The following is a 25,501-nucleotide window of genomic DNA, read 5'->3' as shown; positions in this document are numbered from 1 at the left end:
TGGCTAATAATCCTGGGCATTTTTTCATGTGTCTGTTGGCCATTTGGATTTCCTCTTTTGAAAAATGCCTGTGTGTGTATGTCCTTTGCCCATTTCTTAACTGCGTTGCTCATTTTGTTCTTGTTGAGTTTCTTGAGCTCTTTATAGTTAAAGCAAATTAATTCTTTATCACTTGCATAGTTTGCAAATATTTTCTCCCATTCTGTCGGTTGCCTCTTCACTTTGCTGAGTTTCTTCTGCAGTGCAGAAGCTTCTCAATTCTATGTAATCCCATGTGTCAATTTTGGCTTTGATTGTCTGTGTCTCTGGAGTCTTTTCCAAGAAGTCTTTGCCTATTCCAATATCTTACAGGGCTTCCCCAATGTTCACTAATAATTTGATGGTATTGAGTTGTAGATTTAGGTCTTTGATCCATTTTGAGTGGATTTTTGTATAAGTGTAAGGTAGGTGTCTTGCCTTATAATTCTGCATATGGAGATCCAGTTTTCCCAGCACCATTTGTTGACAAGAATGTCCTTGCTCCAGGGATTGATTTTAACTCCTTTGTCAAAGATAACTTGGTTGTAGATGTGTGGGTTGATTTATGGTGTTTCTATTCTGTTCCATTGGTCTATCCATGTGTTTTTGTCCCAGTACCAGGCTGTTTTGATTATACCTGCCCTGTAGCATATCTTGAAATCTCTTATTGTGATGCCTCCGGCTTTGTTTTTGTTATATAAGATTGCTTTAGCTATTTGGGGTCTCCTGTGTTTCCATATGAATTCCAGCATCATTTTTTCTATATCTGAGAAGAATGTCCTTGGTATTTTGATTGATACCACATTGAATATGTAAATTGTTTTTGGTAGTGTGGACATTTTGATGATAGTAATTCTTCCATTCCATGAACATGGAAGATTTTTGCATTTTTTTTGTATTTTCTTCTATTTCTTTAATATTTTGTAATTCTCATCATAGAAATCTGTGACATCCTTGGTTAAATTTATTCCAAGGTATTTGATATATTTTTTGTAGCTATTGTGAATGGGATTGATCTTAGAAACACTTTCTCAGCCATGGCATTGTCTGTATATATAAAAACTGTTGATTTTTGTGTGTTGATTTTATATCCTGCCACTTTAACAAACTCTTCTATGAGTTCCAGTAGTCTCTTAGTGGAGTCTTTTGCATCGCCTATATATAGAATCATGTCATCTACAAATAGAGATAGTTGACTTCCTCTTTCACAATTTGTATACCTGTGATTTCTTTTTTGTGCCTAATCACTCTGGCTAAAACTTCCAGGACTATATTGAATAGCAGTGGTGAGAGTGGGCATCCTTGTCTGGTTCCAGATCTCAGTGAGAATGATTCCAACTTTTCTCCATTCAATAAGATGCTGGCCATGGGTTTGTCATAAATTGCCTTGATTGTATTGAGGAATGTTCCTTCTATACCCAAATTGCTTAAAGTTTTCATCAGGAAAAGGTGTTGTATTTTATCAAGTGCTTTCTCTGCATCTATTGAGATAATCATGTGGTTTTTGTTCTTCAGTTTGGTAACATGATGTAACATATTGATTGATTTTGTGAATGTTGAGCCATCCCTGCATACCTGGGATAAATCCCACTTGATCCAGGTGTTGTTGGGTTTGATTGGCTAGTATTTTGTTGGGGATTTTCGTGTCTATGTTCATCAGGAAAATTGGTCTGCAGTTCTCTTTCTCTGTTACATCTTTTTCAGGTTTAGGAATTAAGGTGATGCTGGCTTCATAGGAGGAGTTTGGGAGGATTCCCACCCTTTTCAACTGTTTGAATAGTTGGAGAAATTTTGGAGCTAGTTCTTTAAATGTCTGGTAGAATTCAGCAGTGAAGCCATCTGGCCCTGGGCTTTTCTTATTTGGGAGGGTCTTTGTTACTGATTCAATTTGCATCTTGGTTATTGTTCTGTTTAGATTTTTCTGTGTCCTCCTGGCTCAATTTAGGTAGGTTGTATGTGAACAGGAATCTGTCCATTTCTTCTAGGTTTACTGGTGTGTTGGCTTACAGCTTTTTGTAGTAATTTCTGATGATTCTTTTTATTTCTGTGGTATCTGTTGTTAAATTTCCTTTTTCATCTCTGACTTTATTTTTGGGTCCTCTTCCTTCTTTTTTTGGTTAGTTGAGCCAGTGGTGTGTCAATTTTGTTTATTTTTTCAAAAACCCAGCTCTCGTTTTGCTGATCTTCTGTATTTTTTCAATCAATTTTGCTCATTCTCTAATTTGATCTTTTATTTTCTCCTGCTAGTTTTGGATTTTGTTTGCTGTTACTTTTCAGTTTCTTGATGTAGGCACCAATTGCTATAAACTTTCCTCTTAACACTGCTTTTGCTGTATCCTATAAGTTTTGATAAGTTGTGCTGTTGTCTTCATTTGTTTCCAGAAATTTTGGATTTCTCTTGATTTCTTCTGTGACCCACTGTTCATTCAGGAGCATGTTGTTCAGTCTCCATGTGTTTTCAAAACTTCTAGAGATTCTTCAGTTGTTGATTTCCAGCTTCATTCCATTGTGGTCTGAGGAAAGACGCATGGTAAGATTTTGATTTTGGGGGCCAGTGCTGTAGGTTAATCATCCACCTGTGGCACCGGCATCCCATATGGGCACTGGTTCTAGTTCTGGCTGCTCCTCTTCCAATCCAGCTATCTGCTGTGGCCTGGGAAAGTAGTATAGGATGGCCCAAGTCCTTGGTCCCCTGCACCCGCATGGGAGACCAGGAAGAAGCACCTGGCTCCTGGCTTTGGATCGGCACAGTGCTGGCCATTGTGGCCACTGGGGAGTGAACCAACAGATGGAAGATCTCTCTCTCTCTGTCTCTCCCTCTCACTGTCTGTAACTCTTCCTCTCAAATCAATAAATAAAATCTTTAAAAAAAAGATTTTGATTTTTTTGAATTTCCTGAAACTTGCTTTATGGCCTAGCATTTGGTCTATCCTAGAGTTCCATGCACTGGTGAGAAGAATGTGTCTTCTGCAATTGTATGTTGAAAAATTCTGTAGATATTATTTGGGTCCATTTGGTCTATAGTATTGATTAACTCTGTTGTTGCTTTGCTGGTTTTCTGTCTCGTTGATCTGTCCATTGCTGAAAGTGAGGTATTGAAGTCCCCCATTACTACTGGATTTGAGTCTATGTCTCCCTTTAGATCCCATAACATTTCTCTTTTTTTTTTTTAACTTTTATTTAATAAATATAAATTTCCAAAGTACAGCTTTTGGATTACAGTGGCTCCCCCCCCCATAACTTACCTCCCACCTGCAACCCTCCCATCTCCCACTCCCTCTCCCATTCCATTCACATCAAGATTCATTTTCAATTGTCTTTATATACAGAAGATCAATTTAGTATATATTAAGTAAAGATTTCAACAGTTTGCACCCACATAGAAACACAAAGTGTAAAGTACTGTTTGAGTACTAGTTATAGCATTAATTCACATTGTACAACACATTAAGGTCAGAGATCTTACATGGGGAGTAAGTGCACAGTGACTCCTGTTGTTAACAATTGACTCTCTTGTTTATGGCATCAGTAATCACCCTAGGCTCTTGTCATGAGTTGCCAAGGCTATGGAAGCCCTTTGAGTTCACTAACTCCGATCTTATTTAGACAAGGTCATAGTCATAGTGGAAGTTCTTTCCTCCCTTCAGAGAAAGGTACCTCCTCCTTTGATGGCCTGTTCTTTCTTTCTTTCTACTGGGATCTCATTCACAGAGATCTTTCATTTAGGGTTTTGGTTTGTTGTTGTTGTTGTTGTTGTTGTTGTTGTTGTTGTTTTGTTTTGTTTTGTTTGCCAGAGTCAGAGTGGCTTGGCTTTCCATGCCTAAAATACTCTCATGGGCTCTTCAGCCAGATCCAAATGCCTTAAGGGCTGATTCTGAGGCCAGAGTGCTGTTTAGGACATCTGCCATTCTATGAATCTGCTGTGTATCCCACTTCCCATATTGGATCGTTCTCTCCTTTTTAATTCTATTAGCTAGTATTAGCAGACACTAGTCTTGTTTGTGTGATCCCTTTGACTATTAGACCTATCATTATGATCAATTGTGAACTGAAACTGATCACTTTGATTAGTGAGATGGCATTGGTACATGCCATCTTGATGGTATTGAACTGGAATCCCCTGGCACATTTCTAACTCTGCCGTTTAGGGCAAGTTCGGTTGAGCATGTCCCAAACTGTACATCTCCTCCCTCTCTTATTGCCACTCTTACATTTAACAGGGATCACTTTTCAGTTAAATTTAAACACCTTAGAATAATTGTGTGTTAATTAAAGAGTTCAACCAGTAGTATTAAGTAGATAATACTTTATCCCTTTTAGTATTTTTTTAAGTTGTTCATCAACAGTCAGGACAAGGGCTGGTCAAGTCACTGTTTCTCATAGTGTCCATTTTACTTCAACAGGTTTCCTTTTTGGTGCTGTTAGTTGTCACTGATCAGGGAGAACATATGATATTTGGCCCTCTGGAACTGGCCTATTTCACTCAGCATGATGTTTTCCAGATTCCTCCATTTTGTTGCAAATGACCGGATTTCATTGTTTTTGACTGCTGTATAGTATTCTGTAGAGTACATATCCCATAATTTCAGTGTACTGTTGATGGGCATTTGGGTTGATTCCAGGTCTTAGCTATTGTGAATTGAGCTGCAGTAAACATTAAGGTGCAGACAGCTTTTTTGCTTGCCAATTTAATTTCCTTTGGGTAAATTCCAAGGAGTGGAATGGCTGGGTTGTATGGTAAGGTTATATTCAGGTTTCTGGAGAATCTCCAGACTGTCTTCCATAATTGGCTTTACCAGTTTGCATTCCCACCAACAGTGGGTTAGTGTCCCATTCTAACTGGGTTGAGGTGAAACCTCATTGTGGTTTTGATTTGCATTTCCCTGATTGCTAGTGATCCTGAACATTTTTTCATGTACCTGTTGGCCATTTGGATTTCCTCTTTTGAAAAATGTCTATTGAGGTCCTTGGCCCATCTCTTAAGTGGGTTGTTTGTTTTGTTGTCGTGGAGTTTCTTGATCTCTTTGTAGATTCTGGTTATTAATCCTTTATCTGTTGCATAGTTTGCAAGTATTTTTTCCCATTCTGTTGGTTGCCTCTTCACTTTCCTGTTTCTTTTGAAGTACAGAAACTTCTCAATTTGATGCAATCCCAAATGTTAATTTTGGCTTTGACTGCCTGTGCCTCCGGAGTCTTTTCCAAGAAGTCTTTGCTTGTGCCTATATCTTGCAGGGTTTCTCCAATGTTCTCTAGTCATTTGATGGTGTCGGATTGTAGATTCAGATCTTTAATCCATGTTGAGTGGATTTTTGTGTAAGGTGTAAGGTAGAGGTCTTGCTTCATGCTTCTGCACGTGGAAATCCAGTTTTCCCAGCACCATTTGTTAAATAGACTGCCCTTGCTCCTGGAATTGGTTTTAGATCCTTGATCAAATATAAGTTGGCTGTAGATGTTTGGATTGATTTCTGGTGTTTGTATTCTGTTCCATTGGTCTATCCATCTGTTTCTGTACCAGTACCATGTTGTTTTGATTACAACTGCCCAGTAGTTTGTCCTGAAATCTGGTATTGTGATGCCTCCAGCTTTGTTTTTGTTGTACAAGATTGTTTTAGCTATTTGAGGTCTCCTGTGTCTCCATATGAATTTCAGCATCATTTTTTCCAGATCTATAGCATTTTGTTTTGTTTTTTTTTGTTTGTTTGTTTTTTGTTTTTTGACAGGCAGAGTGGACAGTGAGAGAGAGAGAGAGAGAGAGAGAAAGGTCTTCCTTTTGCCGTTGGTTCACCCTCTAATGGCCGCCACAGCCGGCGCGCTGCGGCCGGCGCACCATGCTGATCCGATGGCAGGAGCCAGGTACTTCTCCTGGTCTCCCATGGGGTGCAGGGCCCAAGTACTTGGGCCATCCTCCACTGCACTCCCTGGCCACAGCAGAGAGCTGGCCTGGAAGAGGGGCAACCGGGACAGAATCCGGCGCCCCGACCGGGACTAGAACCTGGTGTGCCGGCGCCGCAAGGCGGAGGATTAGCCTAGTGAGCCGCGGTGCCGGCCTCTATAGCATTTCTTTTAAAGAGCCAGGTGCCCTGTAATTAGGTGTGTATTTATGTTTATAATAGTTCCATCTCCCTGTTGAATTGATCCCTTAATCATTACTTAGTGCCCTTCTTTGACTCTTTCTTTGTGTTAAAGTGTACTTTGTCTGATATTAAGATGGCTACACCGCCTCTTTTTTTGGTTTCTGTTTGCATGGAATACCTTTTTCCATCCTTTTACTTTCAGTCTGCCTGTATCTTTGTTGGTGAGATGTGTTTCTTGTAGGCATCAAATAAATGTTTTGTTTTTCAGTCCATTCAGCCAGTCTTTTAACTGGAAAGTTGAGGCTATTTACAATTAAGGTGACTCTTGATAAGTAATGACTTGGCCTTGCCTTTTTCCATAAACATTCCTATTATTTACTTTGGGTTTCCTTTGTACATTTACTGGGATATTTTCTGCCTTCATCTTCTTTCATAGTGATGACCATGTTTCTGTTACTATGAGTAGCACATCCTTACTCATTGATTTTATTAAATTGTCCATAATGTGCTATTTTAGTGACAAGAGGGATAAAGTTATAGGTAATAAAAAAATAAATACTATTAGGAATGTTCTCTTATATGGAAGGATTTAACATTTCATTATAGCTAAACATTATCAGAGTTTTTACTCTTCATATGTATACTGCTTTATAATTTTATAACACTTGGCTTATTTTTTTTCTTACAGAAATAAACTTTCGGGAAATGGCCTCTAAATCTTGGCTGAATTTTTTAGTCTTTCTCTGTGGATCAGCAATAGGATTTTTTTTATGTTCTCAACTGTTTAGTATTTTGCTGGGAGAACACAGTGACACCCAGCCTAACATTCTTCATAATGACCCTCATGCTAGGCATTCAGATGATAATGGACAGAATCATCTAGAAGGACAAATGAACTTCAATGCAGATTCCAGCCAACATAAAGGTATGATTTATTTAAGAGTAACATAAGCAGTATTTCTAAGTTTTTAAAAAACTGTAGAAATTAGAGTATTTTATTAAATCATAAGATGCCATCAACTCTCATACTCTTAGTTTTCATCTATTTCTTACTGTCTTTAACTTTAGCCCAGTTCCAGACAGTGTGGGAAAACATTTACACAATGCAAAGATCTCTGCAAATTGTGATTTGACAAAAAAGAATACCCAGGGAGCTTGAGAACAATTGGAGGGGTTGCCATTGTGGCAAAGCAGGTAAAGCTGCTGCCTGCCATGCCAGCATCCCATGTAGGTGCTGGTTCACGTCCTGGCTGCTCTGCTTCCAATCCAGCTCTTGCTAATGGCCTGATCAAAGCAGCAGAAGATGGCCCAAGTGTTTGGGACCCTGTCACCCAATTGGGAGACCTGGATGAGGTCCTGGCTCCTGGCTTTGTCCTGGCCCAGCACTGGCTGTTGCAGTCATTTGGGTGGAGTGAACCAGCAGATGAAGGATCTCTCTCCCTCTCTGTAACTCTTTGAAAATTAATAAACCTTAAAAAAATAAAACAATTAGAATTCTGGGATGCAGAGGTTCCCCCATTGAGAGTTATTTTTCTAATCTTTCCAATAGTAAGTGACTTCTCCCTACCTCTCAAGAAGAGATTGAAGGGTCAATACCAAAGCCTGACCCAGTTTCATCAACCAGCAAGCACACGCTGCTGTGTTATGTGGTTGTTTAAACAACCGTGATTCAGTTCTGAACAGGTGCTCTGTGTTCTTAGCACAGAAGTTTGACCATTGTGCACTGGCTCTGTGGTGCAGCATCCTATCTTCACATGATCTTTGGAGCCAGGCTTCCCTAGCACTGCCAGGCTGCACTAAGGACACATGTTAGACACATCATACAAGGGTACTTCAAAAAGGTTTTGAAAAATGGAATTAAAGCATGTTTGTTTTGGTGCAAAAGTAATTGAAACCCATGTGTAGTTTTTTCATGTATTATCCATGAACTTTTTGAAACTCCTTACGTGCATGATCTCAAACAGTTTTGCACCACTGTAAAGTTACCTTTATTCCAACTCCATGAACTTTATTGAAGTACCTTCATATTTGTCCTTGAATGATTCATAACATGTGAGTTTGTTAAGTCTCTCTGGTTGTCTCATTGAATAGTTTTTTCCTTTTAACTCCTAAAACTTGTTCTTCTTCTTATATTCCTAATTTTATATAGCTCAGTATCATCTGCCTAAGTCAAAAACTGTGAAATCATGGTAGGTATTTTTTTCCACATACCAATCCCATTTTTTACTTTTCCAATATCTTTCTCCCCATTCACAGTACAGTCTCCCTAAATTTAGGCTTCAGCTGGACCCATGTCCAGCTTTACCTTGCCTTTTGTCCTTTATTTTGGTGACCTACTCATTTAAATATCTTTTTTTGGCATCATTTATTTTTCCTACTGTTTGTTGCTTTTCTCTGTTCAATCCATTGCTGTTTATCTCCCACTGCTTTCCGCTCAGCACACTGAACCCTTGGTAAATACCTCTATGATGCTGTGTCTCAGTAGGTAGCAGTCACTGGTTTGGACGTCCAGCAAGCTCCCCTACGAGACAGTGAATCTCTCTGGTAGGAGATGCGTCTTGCTCATCTTTCATCTCCTCTGCCAGCACATGCCTGTGTACAAATAGGAGAGGCCTTCGAAAATGTGAATTGGGAAAAAATTAGATGACTTCAAATTTTTTTACAGGAAAATCAACTTTAATTTCCATTTTCCCATGAACTTTTTGAAGTATCCTTACAGTTAATGAGTAGTTGGAAGAATGAGAGAATCTACTAGACCTCAGCAGTAAGGAAAAAGTTTAAAAATATATATATATAAGAGGGAGAGACAGAGAGAGATCTTCCATTCACTGGTTCACTCCCTAGATGGCCCCAATGGCCAAAACTAAGCCAGGTGCTTCATCCAGGCCTCCCATATGAATGGCAGGGGCCCAAATACTTGTTCCATCTTCAGCTACTTTTCCCAGGCCATTAACAGAGCTGGGTTGAAAGTGGAACAGCCGGGACATAAACTGGCATCCATAGGGGGTTCCAGTGTTGCAAGTGGTGGCATCACCCAGTACATGAAAATGCCAGCCCCAACAGCTGTCTTAAGTGAAACATACTGGGGATCCTGGGGTGCACCATTGTGTCCATTCAGTGATTGGTGTATCTGTGGAGCTAAAAGGTTGGCTGTGCAAGTATATGCAGTGTGAATGTTTTCTGACAAAATTACGTAGTTTTGTCCTTTTAGATTGAATTATTGGAATTTGGAGGGGTATGTGAATATTTTCATGATAACCCCACCCTTTGTCTTCTGATTCCCTCTCAGTTACTTGTGGATTATACCCTTTTTTTTTTTTCCCAGGTCCAAGCCTTTGTAACTCCTTATTTGATCTTAACTTTAAGGGTATACTTCCTGTGGGTACAGCCTCGAGAATTGTTGTTCAAACTGTGGGTTGCAAGACTTACACTGGTCAACTAAATATTATGCTTGAAACTAAACTTTTATAGGAATTTGACACAGTAATTTCATCTGAGTCTAAAAACTTAGGGCTTGTGTTTCTTTTTCAAGTGATGCATTTTCACAAAAGTATAGGTCTAATTGTAAGGAATAAAGGTTGGTCCTTTACCACAGATAATTTGAGAAGCACTGGTCTAGAGTCTCATCATCGAGCTCTTTCTCCACATCAGTGCTACTCAGATTGTGGGGTTCTGGCCTGATCACTTTGAATTGTTTACACCCAGAAAAGAAGTTTGTACTAGAATGTGAGTCAGTTTAAGTCCTTCAGTTCACTGCTTACTGAATTGGACTCCTGTGGTGGCAGTGGCTGCGGCGGCAGGGGGAGGGGAGTAGGTATAAGACATCCCTCATGAAAGGAGCTATACATTGCTTTGTATTCTGGCATAAAGTCCCTATTTTTTAAAGAATTATTTAAAAGAACAAGAGAGAGAGAGACAGAGATTGATTTCCACTCACTGATTCACTCTCCAAATGGCTGCCAGAGCCAGGAACTCCATCTGGGCCTCCCATGTGGATGGCAAGAGCCCAAAGCACTTGGGCCATTATCCACTACCTTCCAGGCACATGAGCAGGAAGCTTGATCTGAAGCAAAGCAGCTGGGCATCTGAACCAGCATTCTCCTATGGGACGCTGGTATCACAAGCAGCGACTTAACCTGCTGTACCACAATGCCAACTCCCAGGTCCTCATTTCATTTCTTTACAAAGTGATAATTTTTAAAAATAAAGCTTTAAGACAGTCTTGGAAATTCCACTTGTACCCCTTGCTGTGTGGCTGACTGATTGATTTGCATCTTGGACTGAAGTATATTAGCATCAGAACTAAGTTTGGCCATGCATTAACTCCTCTGCTTTGAACTGGGGTCTCTTGAAAGCCTTCACGGTTACCTCAGGGTCCTTGTAGAAATTCTTATCAGTGGAGTGGGCATGGTCAAGCAGTTAAAGGTTATGCTTTGGGACACCACATGCTATATTGGATTGCCTGAGTTTGAATCTCTGCTCTACTTCCAGTCCAGCTTCTTGCTCATGTGCCCACTGAGAGACAGCAGGTGATGGCTCAAGTGTTCAGGTCCCTGCCACCCATGTGGGAGACCTTGATGGGGTTCTGAGCTCCTGGCTGCAGCCTGGCCCAGCTCAGGCTGTTGTGGGCATTCGGGTAGTGAATCAACAGATGGGAGTTATCTCTGTCACTCTGCCTTTCAACAGTAAAAATACAACTTTTGTCAAGTTTTTTTCCTTCAAAATTGTTTTAAAAACCCCAGTGCTATGGGGCCCTTTGGGTTTTTCCTCTCTTGGAAGTCCCTCTCCATGCTGCTCTGGCTGGAGTTCTTTGACTCTAATAAATCTTTTTAATATCTCAAATAAATAAAACTTCTGGAAAAAGGAAATTGTTAACAGTGGACTTTGCAAGCTTCAGAAGTGAACTGCCACTTCAGGTGTCCCTTCAGCAACTGAGAAATTCCTGTCGGTGTTCTATTGAAAACCTGCTGGAGCTCGTAGCATGAAATGCCAAGCAGAGACTACTGAAAGCAATACTTAATGTAACATGTTTGAATTGCTAGAACAACTTATAAAACAAAAAATCTGATCCAGTCCGAGTTGGGGCCTGAAATCTGCCTTTCTGGCAAGTTCCCAAACCAGTTTGATTAACAATTTAGGTCACAGTGACAGCTCTTATTAGCTACAGTGATCTCGGTAAGGTTGACATTAAACCAATCAGAATGTCAGTTCACATTTGGTTAAGTTTTGCTTTCCTTCAGCTGAATCCTGATAGGAAGGTCTTTGAAATTGTTTACAAAATGTTTTCAATGCAAGTTATTTGGATTTTCTGCCTATGTAAATATAACTCTTTAAAAATATTTGTTTAATAGATGAGAACACAGACATCGCTGAAAACCTCTATCAGAAAGTTAAAATTCTTTGCTGGGTTATGACAGGCCCTCAAAATCTAGAGAAAAAGGCCAGACACGTCAAAGTAACATGGGCCCAGCGTTGTAATAAAGTGCTGTTTATGAGTTCAGAAGAAAATAAAGACTTCCCTACCGTGGGATTAAAAACCAAAGAAGGCAGAGATCAGCTATACTGGAAAACAATTAAAGCTTTTCAGTATGTTCATGACCATTATTTAGAAGATGCCGATTGGTTTCTGAAAGCTGATGATGATACATATGTCATACTGGACAACTTGAGATGGCTTCTTTCAAAATATGACCCTGAAGAACCCATTTACTTCGGGAGAAGATTTAAGCCCTATGTAAAGCAGGGCTACATGAGTGGAGGAGCGGGATATGTACTAAGCAAAGAAGCCCTACGGAGATTTGTTGATGCATTCAAAACAGACAAATGTACACATAGTTCCTCCATTGAAGACTTAGCACTGGGAAGATGCATGGAAATTATAAATGTCCAAGCAGGAGATTCCAGAGATACCACTGGAAAAGAAACTTTTCATCCCTTTGTACCGGAACACCACTTAATCAAAGGTTATCTCCCCAGAACCTTTTGGTACTGGAATTATAACTATTATCCTCCTATAGAGGTAAGTTTAGAAATGTTATTACTATAAATACTTGTGCTGGTTGCCACCCCCCCTTTTTTTTAAGATTCGAAAGGCAGAGTTAGATCTTCCAGCCGCTGGTTCACTCCCACGATGGCTGCAATGGTCAGGGCTAGGACAGGCTGAAGCCGAGAGTCTGAAGCTTCATCTGGGTTTTTCACGTGAATGTGATGTGCCAGGCACATCAGCAGTGAACTGGATCGGAAGTGGAACATCCAGGATTCAGAACTGGCACCCATGTGGTTTGCAGGCATTGGCTTAACCGTTATGCCATAATGCTGGTCTCTCTGGTTGACTTTCATTGATTCAAAAAAAAATAATATATTGTCTTTAGTGCCAATAACTAGGAATCTCCCTTGTTCCTTTTTATAGAGAGTGATAGTATAACTAAACAGATGAGACCAGGGGCATCAGCAGTAATCATTTAATTACTATCTTTGGGTCCTATGTATGTCAGCCATTGAAAATGGAGAAGTGAGTGAACACAGCCAAACTAGCTAAGGATTTAATATGAATTCAGGGAATGTTAAGAGTCTTTTAGAAAAAGAAAGGCAACAAGGGGATGGAGTACTCTGGTTTGACTAAGGCAGGCCTCTTAGGGGCTGGTGTTGTGGCGCAGGCATCCCATATGGGTGCCAGTTCTAGTCCCAGCTGCTGCTCTTCCGATCCAGCTCTCTGCTGTGGCCTGGGAAAGCAGTAGAAGATGGCCCAAGTCTTTGGGCCCCTGCACCCACCTGGGAGAGCCGGAAGAAGCTCCTGGCTTCAGATTGGTGCAGCCATTTGGGGAGTGAACCAGTGGATGGAAGACCTCTCTCTCTCTACTACTCTTTCAAATAAATGAAATAAATCTAAAAAAAAAAAAAAAAAAAAAAAAGCCTCTTAAAATGGGAGACTTCGGGAACAGGCTATGGACTGATCCCTTTTTATGAAAATTCCAGAAATACAGATATTTGAGAAGAGTATAATACTGTGTACCCAGCAGACAGTTTTACTAAATATTAATCCTTTGCCACATTTACTTAATTTTTGAAAGAAAAACATGTTGTGTATGGTTGAGGACTACATGCTTTCCCCAATCTGATTATCTTACCTTATTCCCTAGAGTTAACACTATCATGAAATTAGTTTTGCTTATTACCATGCACATTTTAATATCTTCCTACTTGTTCTATGTATTCACAAATACAATGCAGTATTGTTTTATGGGTTTTTAAAATACATTTAACTATATCATATGCATCTTTGTACAAGTTGCCCTTTTCATACAACATTGTGATTCATCAGCATTAATATGTATCTGCTTTATTAAACGGTTGACTAATCTATGAATGTACTATAATTTATACATTCTTCTGCTGATACTTGTTTAGTAAACTTTTTACTATTGTAAGCATTGCTGTGTTGAAGCCAGAAACCATGAAAGTAAGCTTTTAGACTCAATTCTGTTATTAATAATGCCTTTAGGCGAGTCACTAGTTCTCTCTGCCTTGTTTGCTGTGACCCTTAACATGCAAATAAGAACACTTCATGGTGCCGCTCTGTTCTGCACAAGCCAGTGCTTCCAGATCATCAGCTAGAACAGTGGTTTACAACCAGAGGCAGCTTTGTTTCTTCAGGGACATTTGCCAAGGTCTGGAGACATTAAAAAAAAAATTAACTGATGCATGTATAGGATACCATGTGATATTGGATTTTTTCACTGTCTCAACTAGGAGGTTACTAGTGATATCTAGTGGATAGAAGCTCACTGAATTATAAACCCACTAGATGTTTAGCATCCTACAAGGCACAGGACAGCCCCCCTTAACAAAGAATTATGTGACCCAACATGTCAGTAGTGCTGAGGTCTAGGACGTTTGACCTTGGCTGTGGGTGATTAGCTGTAAAAAGAAACGCTGAAGCCAATCCCTGCTGCTTCTGCTGTCCACCACCAGTTTCCTTGTGACTTACATAGACAGGATAGCTAATCCTTACAGTGATTCTCCATTTAACAGATGACATACCACTCAGGAAATTCAGGCTGCTTGACTATGAATCTTCTCTGAGAACTTGCCAGATTTTCTCCCTTGGTCCTTGCCAAGACGTCCAAGTCTGAAGTTTAGTTGGGGTCAGCTGGATGAAACATTTGCCACGTCCCAGGACTGACTTTGTGACTATTTGATTCTGAATCAGTTTCTTTTTCTGTTTTCTTGCCTTCTCATTTATTACAAATTTTTGTTTTATTTTCAGCTTTTTCTCATGCCAACCCAATAAGCAATCTATGAGAACTGGATAATTGAACAGTTTTAAACCTAACTGACCATCCTGATGGGACCTGAATGTGATTATTTTATCAATAATAGATAATATTGAGAATTTATCATAAGGAATCATAATCCCAAATATTTTATACACATTGTTTCCTTTAAGCAACCACTTTTTGCAGATGAGTAAAGAGAAGCTTACAGAGATTATATAAAGTATTAGGTTGGGGATACACAGCGGGGCCAGGCCTTATAGTCATCGGATGCTCAAGTCGTTGTCTCTTCAAGACCAAACCAAGCAGAAAGTTCCAGTGAGAGAGTTAGGAAAAGAAAGCAGAAGTTGGAGAAATAAAGCTTTATCTTTTGTGTAGCTGCCCCTTTCACTTGAAGAAGCCTCAAGAATTTTATCTGCAAAACTGAAGAATGTAGTAGTGTTAGTTAGAAATACTTTGGCATTTGTTCTTGTTTTTAAATCGTCAGAAACTCTGAAAGATTCTCATTTTCTTCTAATAAGTTAAATAAATAATAAATAATGAAAATAATGACTGTAGCAAGTCAGGTGCCTCTGCTTTACCTTGGCAGCTTTCACGCTTAGATTCTTTTAAAATGTGCATTTCCTTGATAAGTAGCTATTTAGTATGTTAGCAGTGTGCTTTATTAACAATGCGTGTTTCCACTGTTCTTTTTTTTTTAGGGTCCAGGTTGCTGTTCTGATCTTGCAGTTTCTTTTCATTATGTTGATTCTACAACTATGTATGAATTAGAATACCTCGTTTATCATCTTCGTCCATATGGTTATTTATACAGATACCAACCTGAATTACCTGAAAATATATTAAAGGAAATAAGTCAAGCAAACAAAAATGAAGATTCAAAAGTAAAATTAGGAAACCCTTGAAAGAAACCATGAATTGACAGAGATAAAATGTCTGTCATTGCATTGAAGGAGGACTTCTGCATTTTGACATACAGAACCCTGGAATCTCAGTGGGCAATTCTAAGTGACCATTCCATAATAGAGATCTTTGACATATAAATGACTGTAAACTGAAGCTTTAAATGAGCTGTGAAGTCTGTTAAAATGTGTTTTGATACATACAGTAATATATAAATATATATATATGAATAATTTGTGTTTTTAAAATGGTGGCCAGGGAGAGGAACCAGGAGAGATTTTGTTGCCTGTTCCTGACCATGTGTATTACTGTCACTGAGAAACTCAAACAGTTAATTGCTAGAGCAGTACTGCACTGTTAGTAACACACATGATGCTAAACTGATCTGCCTTAAAGAAAATTCTAGAAGGAAATATTGTTGCTCAGTGTTGTTTATAAACTCAAAAAATGAGTTTATATTTGCAGTATGATATAAATGAACCAAACCCCAACAAACAGCATTTTTGTCAACTGAAAGTTTGGCTGAGATTATTTATAATTGGCAGTATTTCTTCCAGAAGAACGTAGAGTAAGAATGGCACTTCTCCTAAAGTGCATTAATAAAACCACATTTTGAAATTATCCTGGGCCTTGACTATATTGTATCCTGGGTTCTAATTAGCAGTTAACCCTCCAGTTCCTGGTTATTTCTTTTCTAAATATGTTTAACCACTCTTGAATACTATTCTCCACTTTTAATATTTATTTACTCACAGCATTAATAGCTTTCTGTAAACATGCATTTTAAGTTACTTGGTTCCCACATTTCTCGTTACTTTTAGGTAACGAATAAGTAAATTTCATGCCGTTTAGGCATTCTTTTGTATCAGTGCCACTCTCAGGAATCATTAAGTGACATTTTAAATTGATTATTTAAAACTTTTTCCAATTACATAATTATATTTCATTTTATTTTTCTGTTGAGAGATAACTTGTTTAAAGCAAAGTTTGTAAAGCACTTTTAGGATCGCAGGTGGCTAATACTCTGGCAAGATATTTTGAATGGGAGATTTTGTTAATTAAAAACATTAGAAAATGCAGAATGCTTAAACAAGCTAAACTGTCACCTATTTAAAAACCAAATACTTTATGGGTCACAATGGAAAGTTTGATGCCGACTTACAATTGTGGGGTAATTGTCTTGCCAGTGGACAGCAGAATACCCATCCAACAATGTTGTCAAAAATAGTCACAAGTAATTCCATTTTCATTGTAGTGACTCCCTAAAGAGTTTCTGGAAGGAAAGAAAATTCTCAATTTTTGTTGTCTTTAGTAATCTAAGTGCTGAGTGTATTGTAACAGAATATATTAGACTTTATCAGATTACTTTTTATGTTACAAATTATTTGCATTTTTCATGTCATTATGCTAACTTTACTTGGCTGTCACACCATTGACTGTGCTGCTTCCCTAAATATATTTATTGTGCCAAAACATGTCAAAACCATGACCTCCCTGGATGGTCTGTTGAGAAGATGTTCATTTCAGTGGCTGGTTGTGGAGTACTCTCTGCATAATGAAAACACGTACCACTTGTTATCTGTTCAGTTGTTGTTTGTTGTTTTCATGATAGTATCATCTGCCAAGAATTCAAGGTATTCATTCTGTTCTTTGAACAGCTAGCTCTTCACCGTGATGTGGACATGAAATTTTTATATATGCTTCTTTTCTTTACTGGAAGTATAAATTCTTTATCGTAAACATCCAGAAACCCTAAAATTTACTCATAAAAAGGTAAATGTTGAGGAGAATCCTGGGCTCTGGAGTTAGACAGCTTGGGTTGAAAGTCTCGCTTCATCACTGTTTTTGCTACCTTGAGCAATTTACTTATTTCTCTGTGCCTCAGTTTCCTTGTCTGTAAGTTAGATATTACTACTACCTACCTCACAGGATTTACATGAGGATTAAATAAGTGCATGTATGTAAGGCTCAGAACACTGGCCCAGAACAGGGAGCAATAAGATTTTATTTTTATTCTCTTACCTTTGTGTGTAAATATTTAAATAGATGATTAAATGAGACACTGAAGTAAGTATTTTATACATTACTTATAAGTAATAGCTGGCATTTATCTAGTGCCTACTATTTGACAGGTACTGTGCTTAGATGCTCTGTGTGTATCAGCGTGAATCCTCACCATTTAGGTGATAATCTCATTTTATAGATGAGGAAACTGAAGTTCAGAGTTAAGATCACTTTTCCACTGTCACAAAGCTAGGAGCTAACAGAGCTAGGATTTACGCTCAAGTCCTGTGTTAGTCGTGTAGCATTATTTCCATTTTAATTTATAGTATGTGACAGTACATCAACCAGTACTAGATTAACCAGCCAAATTGTTGTCATAGTGGTTCTTATTTTGAGTCTCTCACTCTTGCCTGGGAACTGTTGAAGTACAGATCTCAAAACCCTAGTCCACCAGATCTCTAACTTTAGCTTGTTGCCCAGGAGTCTCCATTCTTACTAGACGGCCTAGGGCAGTGGCCACAAGGTGTGGTCCCAACAAACCCCATCAGTACCACCTGGAGACTTGTCCAAGATGCAGCCTCTCTCGGGCCTCACCCTACAGCCACTGCCTCAGAAACTTTGCAGGCGAGCCCAGCATTTGTGTTTAAACAAGCACTAGAGGTGAATCATTTTCACCCTAGTTTGAGAACCCAACTACTTACATGGTTCTGGTGCCGACATCTGGCACACACCAAAGGTTACTTACTGCACTATACATATTTTTCGAACACTTAAATAACTAATGTTTTAAATCAGTATAGTCCAGGATTACACTATATTCAGTGTAAAATACTTAAAATACAATTTCAGTGGTCACTGGATCATTCATTTTAGCAAAATTCTTTAGCTCCTCCAGACTGATATCAAAGCCCACAGTAAAATCTGTAATTCTCTCAAGTTCAGCAATTTCACAGTGGGGCAGGCAGGGTTCCTTAAGTATTAATAAGTACATACTGCTTCATTAAAAGCATACATAAATGTAATCAAAAGTGTCCACTGTTGTAACTAGAGTTTTTAAATAGGGGTAGCAAAATGGTATTTTATAATATGCAGAGCATTTTCCTGCTAATTCATAATATCAATTTAAAATTTCATCACTTTTAAGAATCATTTGTCTTAGGTGACATAAGTAAAAAAAAAAATTCTTCTAGTATTTGATAGAGTACATCAAACCAGATTTCATGATAATGATTTATCATCTTAGATTAAGATCTTTGTCATTTGAGCGAATGCTTTTGATGTGCTCTCAGAACATAAGGCTTTGATGTCTTGGGTTCTCTTACAGCAGTATTCGTGTATTCTCTAATGGCAAGTTCATAGATACAAGGCAAATTTTTGTCCCAGAGTTTCCTTCCAAATCCTAAAACTTCAGAGGAGGTTTTACTACTGTAAAAAGCTTCACAAATAAATCACTAACCAGTTTTTAATATTTTTTGAATATGATAATTAAGATTGGGCATTGGATTTGCTAACTGGTTACTTTCCATAATTGTTTGCGTATCAGCTTTGCACTTCCTTGCGCCTCTCAAACCACTGTTACCAGATTGAGGCGCTACTGTACTTGAAAGAATCCTCAGTGTGGTAGCTCCTATCTAACCTTTTATTCTAAAGTTTCAGTTTGTTAGACCATTGTTCTGTCTTTGATCATTTGTTTCTGTTAACACCCTTCTTTATTTCTTTTAAAACTAACTTCTGTTTTCTAGCTACTCTTAAAGCTGCCTTTACAAGGTTAATTTGGCTTAATTAACTATAGGTTTCCCTATGAGATTGAAAGTAAACATCTAAGAATAATGCCTGTTGGCTCTCAGGAGGCTTGTGTTGTTTCAAAGCCTATAGTTTTTAAACTATTTCTACATCTACAATCATTGATCCTGTCACCACTCACCCTTTTCTCAGAAACAAACAGCAAAACCCTGCTTCATTTCTCTACTTCCTTACAGTAGACCTGACAGAACTGTACTTAAGAAATCTGGGGGACAATCTGTGGTATATTTTATGCTAAATGTAAGTTCTGTTGATTAAAAAAAGGAGTTATTTATATCTGAGTTGAAAAAAATTTTAACACAGATGGGAAGAAGAAATTTTACAAACTCTCTTGAGAGAACTGCTCTATTTTTCAGCTCCTTTACCTCCCTAGTTTTCAGTTGATATTAGCTAAGTTTGAATAACTTTGCAGGGCCCTGCCAAGTAATAATCTATGTGGAGTATATTGTTAGAGGGAAACTAATCTTACTGCTAAGCAGTGTGTTGTACTACATAGTGAATGTCTGTGTTTTGGAATTTTAAAATTATTTAAGGTAATAGTGTCATGAATGGTTTGAAAATGTCTGGTGACTTGCTTATTTTAAGTGATCACCATTAAGTCAGAAAAATGTATTTCTAAATGTTTTTTAAGTGCCTTTTGAAAATTTTTAAGCAACAGATTTGAACAACTGCATAAAATAAATTACCATGTTCAAAGTTGTTTCATCTGGTTATTTTTAAACTATAACAGTTGTGAGATAAATATCTTTTATGGATAGTGTCTGGGTTATTTTTCCAAAAATTTTAAATTGTTTTCCAATCATAGTTCTTCAGTTTGAATAGGTTTACATAATTTTATAGCAATATCTATTACTTACCTTAAAGTAACAAAATATTCCACCTCTGACTTAGAACAGTATACCTTAAAACAGTTAGAAGCACCTTCTCTGTTGTGTGTGTGTCTGTGTGTGTGAGAGAGAAAGAGAGTGAGAAAGAGGAGTGAACAAGACATTTCAGAGAGAGCTGTTAGAGCAGTTTCCTGCATAGGGCAACAGGAACACATCAGAAAGAAACATTTGAGCTGAGACCTGAATGATGGACTTTTGTATGCTGAGGAGTTACTTACATCTAGGCAGTTCTTCACACCTAGTAGTAAAGAATGTTCACAGCTTGGCTGAATCATGCTCTGGGCCTATGTGAAAGCAGACTGAAAGGCAATGCACTGAACAAAAAACTTGTTTTTTCAGGCTTATTTCATGCAGAGCTCAGGTCCATTGATATTAAATGTATCTAGGACTTCTGGTGTATGCATAAAAATTTACCTGATATTCTACATTTTTAAGATTTATTTTTTTGAGAAGCAGAGTTACAGAGAAGCAGAGGCAGAGAGAGATCTTTATCCACTGCTTCACTCCCAAAATGGCCGCAGTGGCCAGAGCTGGGCCAATCTGAAGGCAGGAGCCTAGAGCTGGGCAGCCGGGACTTGAACCGGTGTCCATATGGGATGCTGGCACTGTAGGCGGTGGCTTTACCAGCTACGCCACAGCACCGGCTCTATATTCCACATTATTCTAGGCAAGTTACTATCAAGTGTTCATAAAGCCCTTGAGTCTAGCCAGCATGCCTCAATTTTCAGTAACCCAGTATATTCATTAGATTCACTAATTGGTGTGTGCCAGCATAGTTTTGTGTGTACAGTTCTTTGGATTAGGTAATGCCACTCTTGCTGGAGTAGCACAGCTGTATGCTCTCACGTATTTAGATAACCAAATGTTTTCCAGTTAGCTGTGTTTAGTTGTGCTGTTAATTGATGTCATTGGAAAGGAGATTTATTTACTAAACACACAGATTCACTATAAGTTTTCCAAAGTATAACCTCATAATACTGGAAAAGATACAGGAGGATTATGTGAATTTATTTTCTTGCTCGAGGGAAGGGTTCAGCGTCAGATTTATTTTTCATCAGATCTAATAATGCTGACAGTATCAGCTGTCCCAGAGAAATCCTTTCAGTGGTTAGTTAAGACTGAACGAACACTTAACAGCTAAAGTGGATCAAGTTCAGCAGCATTGGCATTCTCCAGTAAGTCTGTGTTAGTGAGACGTGAACTTTGCCATGAGTGATTTGTTACTAACTCATGCATTTAGTTTTGCTGCCTAGAACGTTAGCTGCTGTCATTCTTGAAACTGCCTGTGTTGCATCATCTCTGATGCCAAACCTGGTGCTCTCTGCAGTCTGTTCTTGATGTTTCTGTTTGCAGGACTAAAATCTCATCTAGGACATGGAAACACTTTTCAGTAAGTGGGGTCTTCATAAAGTTTATGGGAAATGTGTATTATGAAAAAATTACCCATAGTGCTTTCTCCTATTTTTTTACACCAAGATATATCTTTAAATTCCATTTTTCCATGAACCTTTTCGAGTTCTCACATACATTACCTCTGTATTGTTTAGCTTAATGCAGCAGCTTACTTGCAGTATCAAAAAACTGTCTTTTTAAATGAGATTCCACTCTAGAACTTAACCTTGAGTTTTCTAATGAGTGCCTGATGAAACATTAACAATATTTTCTCATTTGTACAATTGCTATATCCTGTACCATCTTAATACTGATTTGGATACAGTGTCCTAACAGCTGATCAGGCTTTAACTTTAGTGAGTTTTTCCCCACGGAACTTTTTTCCAAACTGCACTGTTTCCCTGCTGCTTTTCCCATGACAGCAGAATCCTGCTGTCGGGAGCATGTAGACTGAATTTCACTTTCCACTAACTTCGCTGTCTTTGTTAGGTCGGGAAGAAAAAGTAGTTTGGGTAGAAGTAATGATTCAGCTTTTCCTTTAGTTCTACCCAGGACTGTCTTTCTTGATTTTGTATTGTTTGCTGGAATGATACATGTGTGTGTGTACCAGGTACAGAATGAGTTGGTTATGGTTACATGAATACTTTCTTTTTCATACTGATGAGATGTTTATAATAAGCTGTTTTCTTTGATGGGTTGTAGTTAAACTCCAACTTCCTCTCCTTTTTTCTGACTGTTTGAACCTGCCCCTACCCCTCTTTGTCTCCCTTGTCATTGGCAGCAGTTTTTTATGAAGACTTTGTATCATTGCCCCCACTTTATGTTAATGATGTTCTTTTATAAACTTCCGTTCCCTCTAGCCAATGTAAGAAGCCTTTCTAGACGTCACTTAAGAGGAGGGAGAGGCAGCACACAGAATGCACACCAACACCATCCTAGAGTTTCCTGCAACCCAAGGAAGTGTTTTCTCTGGGACCTCCACAGTGAAGGGTTGGGGGAGGCTTCAATACTTGAAAGCCATTCAGAACCTGCCCTCAATGTCCTTAATCCCAGCTGATGTCATCTCTTGCCAAAGTGGTGCTGGAGATTTTGAATGGCACTCATGACAGCAAGGTGTTACTAGGAACAGAATTAGAAGGTGTTTCCCCCTTATTTGAAACAAGGTGGGGAGAGGAGTCTCTGGTTTGGTAGAGGTGAGGTTCAGACCACAGGGAGTTATATAGAGAAGTTACATAATAAAGGTAGCATGTCTTGTCACTGCTAGTAGTCCTTGGCACCTAGTTCTGATGTGGGAAACGTAATTGAATGCAAGCACAGCTTCTTCAAGTGGAGGTGGAGGAAGAAAACTTAAAGGCACTCAGCTCCCTATGCTAAGTATACACAAGTCTTTTTACCTGATTCCACAGGTGATGAGGTTATATAGAAATAATTCATGAGAAGGGACCAGACTGATGCCTTCCAGGATTTAAAAAATTAGATTCAAACCTCATCACAAGCAGTGACTTCCAGGAAATGTGTGTTGATATAACTGATTCTGATCTATAGCGCATTCTTAGCCTTGTTCACTAGATCAACAGTGGTCTCAGAACTAAAGGGACTGGACCCCGATGTCCAAGAGCGAGGTTATCTACTGTTCAGGACTGTCAGAGCTGACAAGCAGAAGAAGGGAGAATGTGGGGAGCAACTTGGACTAGACTAAGTTACTGGAATTAAGACTTATTCTATGCATCTGCTCTCCCACAATATGGCGCTGGGAGAGGAGTAAACAGCTGCTTCCAGTTCAACCAATAAACTGTAGGACCTGCTCCTGATTGGAGGAGAGCAGCATACTCGGCGTGTGGGTAGCAGAGTTGGGATTGGTGGAAGAGGACTATAAAGGAGGAGAGAGACACCATGCACCAGGAACATCTAAGGGGAACATCTGAGGGAACACCTGAGCAGCCCCTGAGAGAGCCGGCCGGTGGTGTGCCACTCCCCTGCGGAAGTGGGGAAAGTGGCAGGGGGAACCGCCCTTCCACGGAGGTGGAAGGGACGGTAGCCAACCCGGGAAGAACCAGCAGCAAACCCGTGGAGGGCCGAGCAGACAAAAGAACAGCGCAGGGTCCTGTGTCGTTCCTCCACGAAGAGGGGGAGCAACATAATGGTGCCGTGACTCGGATAGGAAACCTAGGCAGGGTTTAGTGTCGTTCCTCCACGAAGAGGGGGAGCGACAGGAGAATAGGAAGTATAGTTCATAGAATGAAGCATCTCAGGGCTGCTGCCTGCAGTGCCAGCATCCCATTATAGGTGCCGGTTCTAGTCCTGGCTGCTCCTCTTCCAGTCCAGCTCTCTGCTGTGGCCTGGGAAAGCAGTGGAGGATGACCCAAGTCCTTGGGCCCATGCGCCTGCGTGGGAGACCTGGAAAGATCCTGGCTCCTGGCTTCAGATCGGCCCAGCTCCAGCTGTTGCGGCCAATTGGGTAGTGAACCAGTGAATGGAAGACCTCTCCTCTGTCTCTCCTCTGTGTAACCCTTTCAAATAAATCTTTAAAAAAAAAAATGAGCATCTCTTACAAGATGAAAATATCCATACCTTCTAATTTTAGTGAGAGAAACTAACCTTTGCAGAAAAAAACTTTCAGTTTCGTTTTTCTGTTACCTTTTTGAAGTAACCTCTAGTTATAGTAAATGCTAATTTTAATTTTAAAACATTGTTCCTGTTTTATAGTTTAATTTTTGTACACTTTTTTTTTTTTTTTTTTTTGACAGGCAGAGCGGACAGTGAGAGAGACAGGCAGAGAGAAAGGTCTTCCTTTGCCATTGGTTCACCCTCCAATGGCCGCTGCTGCCAGCGCACCGCGCCTATCCGAAGGCAGGAGCCAGGTGCTTCTCCTGGTCTCCCATGCGGGTGCAGGGCCCAAGCACTTGGGCCATCCTCCACTGCACTCCCTGGCCACAGCAGAGAGCTGGCCTGGAAGAGGGGCAACTGGGACAGAATCCGGCGCCCCAACCGGGACTAGAACCCGGTGTGCCGGCGCCGCTAGGCGGAGGATTAGCCTAGTGAGCCACGGCACCAGCCTGTACACTGTTATTTTTGATTCCTCTCAATATTCTTTTATTGTGCTTGGTCATGTAGGAAAATAACTATAGGATGACTGTCTAATTGTCCCAATATATTTTGCGAATCCTTTTTTAAAAAAAAGTTGAGAAACAATGCCCCCATCTGCTGGCTCACTTCCCAAAGGCCCATACCAGTCTGTTCCAGACCAAAGTCAGGAGCTGGGACACAATCTCAGTCTCCCATAGGTGAGCCAGGAATCTGATTACTTGAGCCCATCACTGCTCTCCCCCAGATTCCCCCATCAAACCCAGTACTCCAACGTGGGATACCAGTGCTCTAACTGCTAGGGTGCATGCTTGCTCCACTGAATTCTGGTATCAATTTGAGTTTTTGTGTGAACATTCTATTCTAGTTTGCTCATCTTCTTAGTTCTCTGCAGTATTTTACTGTTTTATTGATTTTCGATTCATAATGACTGATAGAATCAGTTTAGATTGGGGCCGGTGTTGTGGCACCGTGGGTTGAAGTCCTGGCCTGAAGTGCCAGCATCCCATATGGGCGCTGGTTTGAGTCCCGGCTGCTCTTCTTCTGATCCAGCTCTCTTCTATGGCCTGGGAAAGCAGTGGAAGATGGCCCAAGTCCTTGGGCCCCTGAATCCACGTGGGAGACCCGGAAGAAGTTCCTGGCTCCTGGCTTCAGATCAGCGCAGCTCCGGCTGTTGTGGCCATCTGAGGAGTGAACCAGCGGATGGAAGACCTCTCTCTGTCTCTACCTCTCTCTGTAACTCTTTCAAATCAATAAATCAAGTCTTTAAAAAAAAATCAGTTTAAGTAACATTTTGTGTAGACACTATAGTTGACTCTGCTGTACGTTATACATTTGCCCGTGAACCCTGTCTATCATCATTGCCATCAATCACCTCCCTTACAACCATCCCAAGAGGTTCCCAAGTATCTCTTGTACCCAGAAATGCATTACTCTTGTCACCCAACTCCCAGGCCGCCTTTCCAGAGCTGTCAACTCCTGTACCACCTAATGTGGTGGGTAGTGCTGTCTTCCTCTGGGGATGCCCCTGCTAGCGTCCTGTGTGACCCTGGGTGAAGACTTA

General features: G+C 39.7%; 1 protein-coding gene and 1 long non-coding RNA gene across 5 annotated transcripts in view; both read left to right on the top strand.

Annotated features, from left to right (window-relative positions):
- C1GALT1 (core 1 synthase, glycoprotein-N-acetylgalactosamine 3-beta-galactosyltransferase 1) overlaps positions 1-19,771 on the top strand; it is a 43,150-nt gene extending 23,379 nt beyond the window's left edge. For all 4 annotated transcript variants that reach the window (XM_051852948.3, XM_051852950.3, XM_008261701.5 and 1 more), the window contains exons 2-4: positions 6,781-7,017; positions 11,444-12,111; positions 15,067-19,771. In XM_051852948.3, the coding sequence (XP_051708908.1) occupies positions 6,781-7,017; positions 11,444-12,111; positions 15,067-15,270 (1,109 nt within the window). In that variant the 3' untranslated portion in view covers positions 15,271-19,771. The remainder of the gene's footprint in view (positions 1-6,780; positions 7,018-11,443; positions 12,112-15,066) is intronic.
- Positions 19,772-21,227: 1,456 nt separating this feature from the next.
- LOC149121824 (uncharacterized) lies at positions 21,228-25,214 on the top strand. The gene is made up of 2 exons (XR_016222743.1): positions 21,228-21,352; positions 24,991-25,214. It is a non-coding gene; the product is annotated as an uncharacterized LOC149121824 (long non-coding RNA).
- Positions 25,215-25,501: the final 287 nt, after the last annotated feature.

Source organism: Oryctolagus cuniculus, chromosome 16 (genome assembly GCF_051225735.1).
Source record: "Oryctolagus cuniculus isolate XC-2025 breed Fujian yellow rabbit chromosome 16, ASM5122573v1, whole genome shotgun sequence".
NCBI lineage: Eukaryota > Metazoa > Chordata > Mammalia > Lagomorpha > Leporidae > Oryctolagus > Oryctolagus cuniculus.
The sequence above is the reverse complement of the archived record's forward strand: the minus strand, read 5'-3'. Positions and strand labels throughout refer to the sequence as shown.